Below are 12,591 nucleotides of genomic sequence, written 5' to 3'. Positions count from 1 at the left end.
GAAGCAGGGTTGAAATTTCAGAAGTTTCAATAACTGCTGGCTTCAACAGTCTTTATGTTAGGGCAGTGTATGACCAAAAGAGGTTTCTGGACCAACCTTAGCACAGTTGAAACCCATGGAGTGATCACAGCTTTGAGAAGGGCATTTCTGACACTCTGCACCTCAGTAGATATGATTTGAAATAAGAAAAATTAAAGCTATGCATGGAGAAAGATTGATACCTTTCTAGTCAGAAGAGATAGTACAAAAGACTGACAGTCACTCACAGGAATTCCCCCTTATCTAATGAAAGTCTGCAGCACATAATCAAGGTGCAAGAAAATTTCTCTAAAGGAAAATGTAACATGGATTTTACATAGCATCATGTCCTAGGTAAAAAAAAAATAATAAAAAGAAAGAGAAAAATAAATCTATGGGTTGCTTATTTATAGCTCTTTCAACTCATTTGAGGTGCCCTTGTGCAGGCTTGCACACCCCATCAGCCAACATGTTACTTCATGCACCCTGACATCAATGCTTCTGAAAACCAGGGCCTGACTCTTTCACACTAAATATTCTAGATCTTGACCTCCTTCATCTTTGGGCAAAACAGTCAAATTGGCTTGAACTAAGAGAAAAGCTTTGTAAAAATCTGATGGTTCAGCCTCTCTTCCTGTGCCTCAATCTTTTTGTGGCAAATTGTGTTGCTTTACTCACAGCACCCAAGTTCTGCTATCCAAAGTCTGACATGCATTTTACCCTTCGCCTCCTCCTCTAAAGTAACTATGATATTCAGATAAAAACCTCATTTGTGATGAGTCAGTCTCAGTGGGAGGCACCTTTAGCATGGGCACTTTTCAAGGGCTATTTCTCTTACTAAATAAACAAAACACTAATAGAGAACTTCACAATCTTAACAAAAAAATGTGAACTTGGGATACTGAAGCCTTGATACAAGTTCTAGAATCATACAAGTACTTTTAAAGCAACACCAACTATAATGGAACTTAATAAAATTTAAAAGTGTAATTTCTGAAAGCTATCAGAATTTCGACTTAATGTATTTTTGTCTCAAATCATGTTAAGGCATTGCCATTAAGAAACAGGAGTATTAGGTCAACTAGTTCTATGTAATTTCCAATGTGATTATAAATTGTTTCCTTTAAACAGTTGTTTAATGATGATCCACATGACCTCAATACAGTTCCTGATGAAAAACAATATAAAATCTTTTTCCAGAGATTAGCATACAAGCTGACAACACATGAGTGCAGATACACACTTATGTTAAAAGCAGTCCTTGCATAAATAAAAAAGTGGCCACTGAATGGCTGAAGTTTGAAATACCTGAAACATCAGTTGTCAAAACTGTTAGGTTTAGGAGTGAAATTTCACACTTTTCACTGGTACTTAATTTATTCTATATAGGCTACTTTAGAAAATAAATCCAAACCAAATGAGCAACATAGTAAGCTTTATAGTAGTTTAATTTAATTGCCCAGATTCGCACAGACCTCCTAACAAAAAGCCTTCTAACAAAACTAATAATGCCATGTATTAGAAAGCTCAGTGTGTATTTCCTGAAACTGCTGTTTGAACTCAGGCTGAAGCTGAAGCCAAGCAAGAACATAGGAAATGACCTGATGGTCTGGGTCAGCAGCCCATCTAGGCAAGTGCTTTGACTCTAACGTATCAACTGAGATGCTGTTTAAGGAGAGTGTGTGAGCCAGGCCACTTTCTGCAAGCCATCTCTCCTACTGTCCATATGTTTCCCTAAACTCTTTGAGCTCACTCACAATTTGAATTGCCTCCACAACTTCCTATGGCAGTAAGTTCCTGAAATTTTATTTTTAGACATTTAAAAGCCGTCTCCTACTAATTACATGTTCCCTAGCTTCTCTGCTATGGGATTTGCTGAAAAACAGCTCTGAATAAATTTCATCCACCTCCTTCAATATTTCTTAAGTCTTGGCAATTCCCATCTCCTTGTACCCAGTTTTTTTTTAAACCAAGGAGTTTTAATATTCCTGATCTCTCCTGGGAGATCTGCTACATTGCCTTGACCACATCAGTGATATGTAAAGCCACATTTACATTAGCAAAGTAAGCAGTACTTGGGAACATTCCCAGATGCTGGAACAGTCACCTGCAATAATGAACATGCTATGGTAGCCCTGAGCATAACACAGTCCATACAGAACTGAAAACTGTTCCTGAGATCACTCTTACCAGGCAGTTTGCAAGAAAAGATTTACTAAAACTGACTTGTTTCACGACACAGTCTCAGTCTCCATGAACATTTGGAGCATATTTAAAGTACTAATATATAAAAAATTACTGACAGTATCCTGAAGAAGCCCTACAATATTATGACTTTTTGAAGGACTAAATAAGGGACACACTCTAGAATGGTTTTGAAAATCTATTTTTCACCTTAAATCAAAATTTGAGCTTGGCAGATGTGGCAAATAGATTTTTAGAACACAGTAATGCTCTCCCTACAGAATTCCAAATTGAATATAATTTTATTGCAACTCAAGTAGTATAATAATATCCTACAGAGCTGTGTAACACCAACTTGCACATACTACCATTAACAGATATAATTATTTTAAATTATTATATCTTAATATCTCATATAGGATTTATTATTACATCAGTGTGAGCAGGATGGAAAGCATTTAGATCTTGCATCTAAAGAATCAATGGAAGTACAAATGTTCAAGGAGAAGAATGCTCAATGTTACTTTTTTTGTTCAGTAAAACTCTTCACTGTCTACAAGAAAAAATACAGGATGTTTCTGCAGACTGAAGCAGGAAAGGAGTTCAATGTTTTTTTCAAGTCTTCAGCTTGTTTCTAACACGAAAGAAATGAATTTGATAAAGATGGCTGGAGTCATAAAGAAACTCCTGTAAGAATGCAAGTAACAAAAGGTGGAAGAGAAAGCTGTGCAAGGCAGAGCTGCAGCCACTTTGACTCAGCAGGCTGCTCCAAAGAAAGGAAAAACTTAAGGCCAAATGTTAACACTTACCTCCATAAAGGTCTAGAAGTAATTTTTATCAGCAAGAAGTACAGGCTGCAGAAGCCCAAAAAAGATCCTTCAAGGTATTTCACTCTGCCAATATGGTCAAGGCAGTGTCTTTCAAAAGCAAAACAGCAACAATACAAAATACAGCTGATTTGTATCTAACTAATCTTTGTCATTAGGTATACAGAATACTTTCATAAGCAACCCAAGATTTTTCTTGTGTCAGAAGAATATACAGTTATTTCTCCACTGGAGCACAGTGAGGGCAGAATGGAATTTAAAATACAGTGTTAGCTAATCTTGTTTTGGATAAATTTGTTTGCACAATAATTAAGGCCAAAAGGCCCATTAACTCCACTGAAATAAATTAAAACCAGCCCTTCATTCTGTAAGATATGCACTTCTACAAGCTTGTCTACTTGAATGTCCATCCTCCTAACAGAAGTAGTGATGTACCAGGACACGGACAGATTTCAAAATAATTTCAGCTGCCTGACAGAAAAGAAAGGCAGCTTTAGACTTGTGGCATTGTCACTAACGTATATTTACATTGCAACTTGAAGGAAAAAGCTTCCCTGGTACTTTTCAGTGGAAGAAAAAGTGACTAACTATAAATAGCCTTGCACAATTAATAACTGGTCTCTGTCAGGTGTTAAGTAAGAAAGATGGAAACATAAACCTAGGGACATCATTGTGAAATACTAATATCAAAATTGGATTCATCCTGAAAAGGACCCTAGATGAGGTGAAAGACTTGCAGAGCAGAAAAACAAAAACAGATTAGGACTAATCCCTAAGCATTAGCATCTTCACTGTTTTCAGGCACCATCTTTCCATAAAAGAAACTGTAAATACAATTAGAAGTCCAAACTATTTCTGTCCCCATGGGAAAAAAAAAAAGAGCTGATAAGTAAATAATGAAATAAATCAAAGAGCTCTAAAAGCTAACTTCAAAAGATCTCACAGCAAGTTTGACACATTTCTCTTTTGCTCACTATTGTATGTATAATAGCAGGTCTCAAATAAAATTTAAAAGGCTAAAGAGAAAAGCTTCCTCCCCAAATAAACACACACCATACAGCCAATCAAAAACTAGTACCTCAAAATTATTTTGTTATTTCTATCAATTACATACATGCAGTGGACCTATAAGGCAAACGAAATTTTATTTGATAAAAAATCCACATATTCAAAATATTAAAAATACTCTTAATTTATTGTTTAGCTTCTAAAAATCTGAATTTAGTCCAAAGTAAAAAAAAAAAACAAAATGACCAAAACCTACAAAAACCCCACAACATAACAACTCAACACCCAAAAACCAAATAATTGTGTTTAGAAGTACACTAGATGCTCTTTTACAAAGACACAAAACAAAACAAATCCAGAATTAAGACATTTGTTAACCTTCTCCTTCACACTGCTCTTTTATGAGGATCTTCCTCATTTGGACAATTTTTTGCAGATCAGATTTGAGTAAGGTCTATGGAAGAGAGTTTAACTTACTGTTACCAAATCATAATGATCTTAAATATTATACATTTTAGAGCCAATGTTCAAATAATACCTGTATTTCTAACAGGACAGGACTGACTGAAACAGTTTCTGATTCTTCTAAGCCAGCACAAACATCAAGAGAATCAAGTCAGATACAATAAAACTTTGTTTGCAAGTTTGGTATTTACAGCCAAATTTTCAAATCTTTTCTAGCACGTTAACACACTGTGTTATCCAAATAAATGCTTTTAAAGCATTAAAAGATTCTCTATCTGTAAAATAAATTATTAGCTACTAAATGTAAAACATCATTAAAAAATTTAGCTTTCCTAATAATTACAGGTTTATTCCAAAACAGCTAAGTGTTAGCTGAAAAACTGAAACTATAATTTTAGAGTTACTGGGATATGGGAGAAAGGCTTTTGTATCTGCAATAAAGAAAAATAAATCATCAAGCTTGTTCTGTCTCCAGAATATCTTGGCTCTCAAACCCATCCTCCAGTACCAAAGACTATCAGCCTCCTGAAGGGGAAAAGACAAAGGTTAATTTTTTAAATTCTGACTGAGACTAAAGAAACCAAAATACATTAAACATCTTTTGAATGTGAAGTTGGGGGATAAGCCCACATGAGAACTGGCACTCTGTTCTCTCCGTAGGTTAGCATTGTCTACGGCCACAAAGGCAAGAAAGCCAAAGGAACCAGACTGAATTTCAGTGTAAAAGTGCATTTTGAATGCTTCTCTCCCCAGCCACCCACCCCCTCACTCTGAAGGAGAAAGGAACTGAAGGGGTTACTTTGTATCTTCCTCTAAAAGAAGTTAAATATGCTTTGTGAATTTACATATTTTTCCAGAATGAGTGAAATCTGGGACAAATTTTCCAACCAATCTAAAAGCCTCTGAACACATATAACTAGAAAGCTAACAGCTCTACCAATAAATATATCATAACAAACAAACAAACAAAGCAATCCTTTAGAAACAAAGCAGATTCCTAGCCTGGCATACACATTAAAATATTAAAAAATGCAGGACGTAAGATGTGAAGGAAAAAGTGGAGGGGGGAGGGAAGCTAGAACATGGTACAATAATTTTAGTCATTATTAATATTAAATATATAACATGAAGAAGTAAGAGTATGTTACATTACAAACTGTGGCTCAAGCACACTTAAATGTAACTATATAGTAAGAGACTGCTCTGTACAACAAGGAAGATTACAAGTTGGAGCAAAACAATATTACTAAAAAGCAGAGTTCTGTTTTTCCCTCATTCTGAAGTGGTTTTGGGGAATGTGTGTGTTTTTTAGGGTTTTGGGCTTTTTTTTTCTACAAACAAACTTCCTAAAAAACAAGAAGGTAAAGTGCTCCAAAATGTTTGCTTGGACATTTAAAACCATAATTTAAATATAACAGAATCACAAACCACTTCTATACTAGCAGAAACAATACTATTTTCTGAGACGTTTTACTAGGAAAGAGAAGAGTGTTTCAGGCTTGGGTGGTTTTTTTTTTTTGGTTGTTTTGTTTTTTGTTTTTGCTTTTTTTTCTTTAATTAATCTTAAAACATCTATATTTAGCATTATATGGTTATAGGTGCTGAGTCAGTAGCAAAAGATTGCCAGCAATCACAAATAATGGAAAGAGTTCACCAAAATCGTATTTCTAAATGCACTGCTAATACAAATCAACATGAAAAAAAAAAGACAGCAGTGGTTTGTCTAAAAATACTGCAACTGAAATTAGCTCAGCAGTACTCATGAGAAGATTTTTACCCAAAAAGACAAAGGTAGATTAATTCTTGAATATTTTTCAAATTTAGGAAAACATCGTAGCTAATACTCTTGGTCATTCTGACTTCAAAAAATTTTAAAACACTGAACCTGTTAAGAGGGTGGTACAGCCAAGCTCTTCATAAGATGTACACTGTATCTTTAACAATCTGTCTGCAACAAGATTATAAAAGGGTGTATTTCTAGAAAAGACACAACTTCCAGGCAGAGCCACATTTATGCTCTGTCATTAGGGCACGTATTCAGAACAATTACATTTTTCTCCACTAATAGTTGCAATCAAGATGTTAATTAGTGACATGCTTTATCTCATAACCCATTTCAAAAGCCTTAGCACTTTGACTTACTGTTGCTCGCATCCTTTTATTTCTCTCATTCAACTGGTGCTACCACAGTGACAAAGGATGAAGGAAGATTCAACAGGCACCACTCCGGCTGCTCCAATCTGTTCCATTCACTCAGTACTGAGGTAATCTTCGGGGATGTGTGGAACACTGCCCCCCCTTCCTGTGAACAGGGCACCTAAACCTGAACGCCACGCAGGAGGATCTCCCTTCACCTTCCTCTATAGCTGTGCATCCACCAAGCATGTGGAGGCAGGATGTGAAAGGTAGGATCAATTAACAATATAGTCAGCAATACCTACCTCAAGCCTTCCTTCCTATCAAATTAGCCAACGTACAGTGAGCTTCCTGCTGTACATGAATGTATCATGTCACCATAGCAACTAAATCAACAAATAGCTGCTGCAGCATCTGCTTCTGGATCATCTAACGTCAGTCAACAGAAGGTTCGGGTTTAAGAGAACAAAGCTTCCAAATATATGCCGTTTTATAACTGCATTTTTAATTTAGCCTCCTGATTCCCAGATAGGCTATTACTAACTCAGGATGAACCAACTTCTGACTTTATAATCTGCGATACAGTTTATGACTTCATTTCTCAAGTAAGCCAGAAAGAAGAGGGGAAAAATACTCTGCAAAAGAATAAAAAGAAATAGCAAAGAAATAATCAACTGGATTCTAATGCACTCTCTCAAACACTGTGCTATTTTATAACATGCATTTACTAAGAGACATGAAAAGAAAGAAGCATGTTTCTGAAGTTTGCTTTATAATTTACATATGTCTGCCCTAAATAAGACTATACAGAAATATATTTTATGAAATATTCATATTAAAGACATTTCAGATAGCTGACAAATATGGTTTCCCTCTCTTAGTCTCCACTTCAGAGCTAAACTGAAAACATCCAGTATTGTTTTCTGGCAACCTCACATCTGCAGTTTTTAATCCCAACAACAGCAGGGGACCACTGGCACACCCTCACCTGAAGAAAGACAGATACACAGAAAAACACACATCCCTCTCTTGTGAGAAATTACTTGAAATACCACTTGTGCACCACTGGTTTAAATCCTAACCCATAGGCAGACAAGATATAGAAAACTGCTTTGAAATTGTCTTGGTATTCAGAATGCAACAAGATGAGAGTACAGATTAAATGTCATCTAAGGTATAAAAAAATTCTAACATTACTAACATCTAATGTCTTCAAATGTAATAAGTAAGTGTACAAAGACACAGACACTTTTATGTAAAAGGACTCAAAGCTACAGCCTACTTAAATAAAGAAAAAGTAACTTTTAACTTCAAGTCATACTCCTAACATTTGATCAGCATGAAATTATTTACCTGGTAAAAGCTTTCTAGGCAAAAAGTATTGGTTATTCAAATCCAGTATAATTTTATTATTAAAAACACCTACTTTTAGTTTTCAAAGCAGATGTTTTTCCACCCATTTTTTGTTACAACAAAAATCACTACATCTAGATTGGCTCCAGAGCGTGGTCCAGTGAGCAAGGAAAACTAGATGCAGACTCAAGATACTAACATGGCTGTGGCTCCCATACTGACTTACTGTGATTTGTGCCTTTGTCACCTCACCTATGCCAGAGTTCCCATTTGTAGGGCTAGTCCAACAATATTTGTAAGTTCCTACATGCTACTGGATCAAAGAATGCTGCAAGACTTGAGTGTTTTTATTCATTAGTAGCACAGAAATTGCCAGATGGAATCACGTCTGTGGTCGAGCTAAGGTGATGTCAGTTACAAACACAGCACAAGTTGTTTTTCCACTGACTGTATGTTCAAAATCTGCTGCTTATATCATAACAAGGCTAATGAGGCTATGAACTACTCTTTTCCATAATCAAGCCCACTATTATTTAAAAAACATATTAAATGGAAAAATGTAACAAGCCTTACAGAGAGTATATGACTATTAAATAGGAACTCCTGACATCAGTAATAAAAGCTAAATTAAAACAGTACTTTAAATTGTTTTAAATTGCCAAAGACTTGTGTATTTCATGGTCATGAAGTGTTACTTCCAAGTACTTCTTTCTTGAAGTCATCTTTCAAAAGACCTTTCTGCCTCCCATCTTCTTTTAAACTTAATAAAAGCTTCCTCTCCCACGTTGGCTACTAACTAATAAAGAATTTTGAAAACTTTAGATTAAGCTTTGTACCACACCAATTCATAGCAGACTCAGCACACAACATTTCCATGTTATCTATAAGGAAATGTTAGAATTTTCTGTTTTACCTTAAATGATCTCCTGGTTTTAGTATCAAAGACACACAAAAACAGGCTTCCCATCATTATTTACAGAAGCATCCTATAGACTTTGGTTTTTGTCCAAGTAACGTGATGCAACACTCTTAAACACCAACATTCTAAATCTTCTACTTTCCACTGTATTTTTTTGAGCAAATTCCAGTTTACAGGTTTCCCGTGACTAGGCAATTCTCTACCCTGGCATCTGCTACTACTGACTGTAAGGATCTAACTGCTCTAGATATGAGGTTTAAAATTTCTTCATGAAGAGGAGTAAAGATATGGGCAGTAAAGGGCATTAACAAATCTTGGATTTCAGGAAGAGGGAGGAAAGCCACACAGAATTAATTGTTACATAATATGTTGCAATAGCAATTTACATGCTGGGCATTTTGAAAAAACAAATACAATCCAAACAATTTCAGCTTACAGAGACAGTAGCTGTATATTTGGAAAAAAGTGAGTGAAAGAAGCCATCTTTCCAGTGACATGCTTCTAAGGCATGTCTTTTCAGAGGACAGACCAAGCAATTCTGCACCATTTTTCTAAAAGGTAGCTGACAGATAATAAAATCAGTAAACATTTAATCTTTAACCATTGCTACAAGATACTGTCAGCACCACTGACTGCACTAAGACGACAGAATATCCCTAGGAGCGACTGGAAACAGGGAGATGGGAAAGAGGCTGAGACTGTTCATTGGCACTGGCATTCAAAAACTATAGATGTCAATAAACTTTCATTGCTCTTCGCAGAAAAGCAGGCTGGAAAGATCCAAGAATTGATGATTTTTTTTCCTAGAAAACAAATTTATTTATGAAAAGTTTTTAAAATTCTTACTGTACTTGTGTTTCTCCCCCTTCTTTTCAAGTAGATGGTCAGTTAAAAAAGCTGACCACTGAGCAGGGGAGGCAAAGGTGATTTCTAGCCTTGTTTTGTAAAAATACGAAGTTTTTTGAGAAGAACCAGTAAAAGATAAATGTTAAATTCTGCATTGAATGTCAATGATAAACATTCAAGACTTGTTAGTGTCCACATATAACAGTGCCAATCAGTGTACATTCCACAAATGTCTCTCTCATTCTTTAGTATTAAGAAATAATTACAATTTTGATCTACTTGCTTCTTCTCTGTCTCTTCTCTTTTGCATTCTCAGTTCTCACAGCTTGCCTAAGCTAAGTTTTATTTGCCTCATTTACACCAAACCCAGTCTGTCTCATTAGCATTTACACAGTCTGTGGTTAGCAGATAGTGCACAGAAAATTTGCTGCTTAAAATAATACCACTATTATATCTTTAAATCAGCGAAAGTATAAACATAAGGATAACACCAGTGTTTCAAGGAATCTGGATAATGCAACAGACAAACATTTGGGCTTCAAAGTTTTAAGCTAATCCATGTTTACAGGGAATTAAAAGGAAGCAGTGTTAGGGGAAGTCACTGAACTCTGGAACTTTCTGAGGCATCAGGTCAAGTCCATGGTTAGACACATCAACCTCTTAAAAATAAAAACTGTAATACATCAATCAGATCATTCTCATTTCATGATTTGCTGTTTGAAGTCCCTAGAAATTCAGCTTCACGATGCTAAGCGAAAGTGGGTGAGAAACAGAGCTCACACTGCACAGCAAACAGGTAGCAAGGGCTAACTAAGGTTTCAGCTAATACTTCACAGGGGCTAGTCCCCTCACGAGGCATCTTCCCTGATCAATCTGCCCATTTGCAACAGTCCAAATGCATTATGGACTAGAAAAAAATTTTGTATTTCCCAACATTGCTTCTGACAGCTCAGATTCCTGTTTGTTGATACAGCAAGTTAAAAGCCCACAATATTTAACCTGGATGGATGTGTTTATTTTTTTTACCCTAAACACAGTATAAAAAGAAGCACCAAAGGAAGAACAGTGTTTTCTAGTTATTAAAAATAGCATTTATTTAAAAAAAATCAAATGTTAAGAAATTCAATATCACTTCTAAAGAAGCCTTTTTAACCCTGAAAAAGCACCCTATATACCTAGTTTTGTGTAAATATGGGCACCACTGCATATCAAAACAGTGTGACAATACAAACTTGAGCTGGAAGAGAAATTAAAAGATATATCTCAATTAGATCAGATTGGAATGACTTAGTCAGTAATGGACCAAGGACTTGGTGGAAGAAATCTCTACAATCTCAATCCTTTCCCATGTATTTTATCCTCTACTTCAAAAAGAGAGGGAGAAAAAGCAAAGCCAACTGACATTTTTTGCTATAGAATGTAAACTACAGTCTGAGTCTATCTGTTTCTAGAGAAGGTCATTCTACCTGCTCTGTAAAGTGTGTAATTCTGTAACATGTCAAGGGCTCACAGACTTTACCCAGTCATGGCAAAGTCTCAATCTCTAGGGAATGGAATACGACACACTACTTTAGTGGGAAGGGACCTATGATGATCATCTAATCCAACTGCCTGACTGATTGAGGACTGACCAAGCTGATGTTAAGGGCATTGTCCAAACGCCTCTTAAAATACATACAGGTTTGGGACTTTGGCCACAACTCTAGAAAGCCAGCACTTGACCACCATCTCAGTAAAGAAATGCTTCCTAGGGAAAAAAACAGGTTTCAGCTAGCAGAGGATGTACCTCAGGTAACTTATTTGCCAAAAGTGTAATTCTTGCATATTTTAAGAGGGGATTTGAGGAAACATAGGTAAGCACTTGGGGTGACTGTGTAGGTCTTGGAGTCTGCCATTCAGGTCATGGCTTACTCAGCATTAAATGTCCCATGTCACAGAGGAGGGGAGAGATGGGGACATGCCTGGGTCCTGGACACTGTTCAGGCATAACTGTACCCTTCCAAACCTTATTGATTGATGAGCACACAGACCCAGCTACCAGACTGCACAGAAAAACCAAGCTATCTCAATGCTTATAGCTCCAGGCAATTTGCACCTTCTCACCTCATAAAAAAAAAGAGAAAGAGAACAAAAAAGTACAGGCCTTTAGTCACCTTTGTACACCATGAAAGGCATCATCCTCTGGACATGCTTACTTCTCCCCATTGACTGTATTAGCAACCTGCGGTGAGTAACTGACTTCAAATTCAATTTTCATGTGCCATCCAATTCTCCCAAATGTCAGTTTCTGAACAGTTTAATTCAACAGGGGCTGAATGCCTCAAGTATCTTGGGAGAAATCCACTGTATCAGAGACCAAAATTAATCTAGGATTTATATCATGCACATGAAAACAGACATTTTAGAGAAAAAGAACAATTATTGAAAAGTTTTATGAGGATGCTTCATTCCACGAATTTTCATACCAAACAGAAACAGAAAAGGCTATGAACTACACAGCCTTCACTCTTGTTTCTACATTTATTTCCAAACAGAAAATATTAAAATAAACATATCTGAATGGTAGTATAAATTAAATTGGGCAATAAATCTGGTGCTTCTTTCTTCTCAACAAAAGCAGCACAGAATTCATACATTACTATACATCAAATAATTTTGAATCCTCACTCCTTGCTGAGGAGATGGCTTCTTCTAGGAAATTTAAAGCAAGTTTTCAATGCACCTGCAATCAAGGATAATTTTAAATAAATTGGAAAAAAATCTGATTTCTAAGGTAAAAAAAAAAAAATTACACTTACTAACTAAAAAACTTCACCCTTCCTAACTAAAAAACAT

General features: G+C 35.9%; 1 protein-coding gene across 8 annotated transcripts in view; it reads right to left on the bottom strand.

Moving 5' to 3' along the window:
- FNDC3A (fibronectin type III domain containing 3A) overlaps nt 1–12,591 on the bottom strand; it is a 110,964-nt gene that overhangs the window by 76,492 nt on the left and 21,881 nt on the right. The window contains exon 1 of one of the 8 annotated variants that reach the window (XM_064408790.1): nt 6,645–6,842. The exons of 5 other annotated variants lie outside the window; for them this stretch is intronic. In XM_064408790.1, the coding sequence (XP_064264860.1) occupies nt 6,645–6,656 (12 nt within the window). In that variant the 5' untranslated portion in view covers nt 6,657–6,842. Of the gene's footprint in view, nt 1–6,644; nt 6,843–12,591 lie in introns of those variants that run through there. 2 more of the 8 variants (XM_064408792.1, XM_064408799.1) reach the window with 2 other exon arrangements.

The sequence above is a fragment of the Passer domesticus genome, chromosome 2 (genome assembly GCF_036417665.1).
Source record: "Passer domesticus isolate bPasDom1 chromosome 2, bPasDom1.hap1, whole genome shotgun sequence".
In the NCBI taxonomy this organism is placed as follows: Eukaryota; Metazoa; Chordata; class Aves; order Passeriformes; family Passeridae; genus Passer; species Passer domesticus.
The sequence above is the reverse complement of the archived record's forward strand: the minus strand, read 5'-3'. Positions and strand labels throughout refer to the sequence as shown.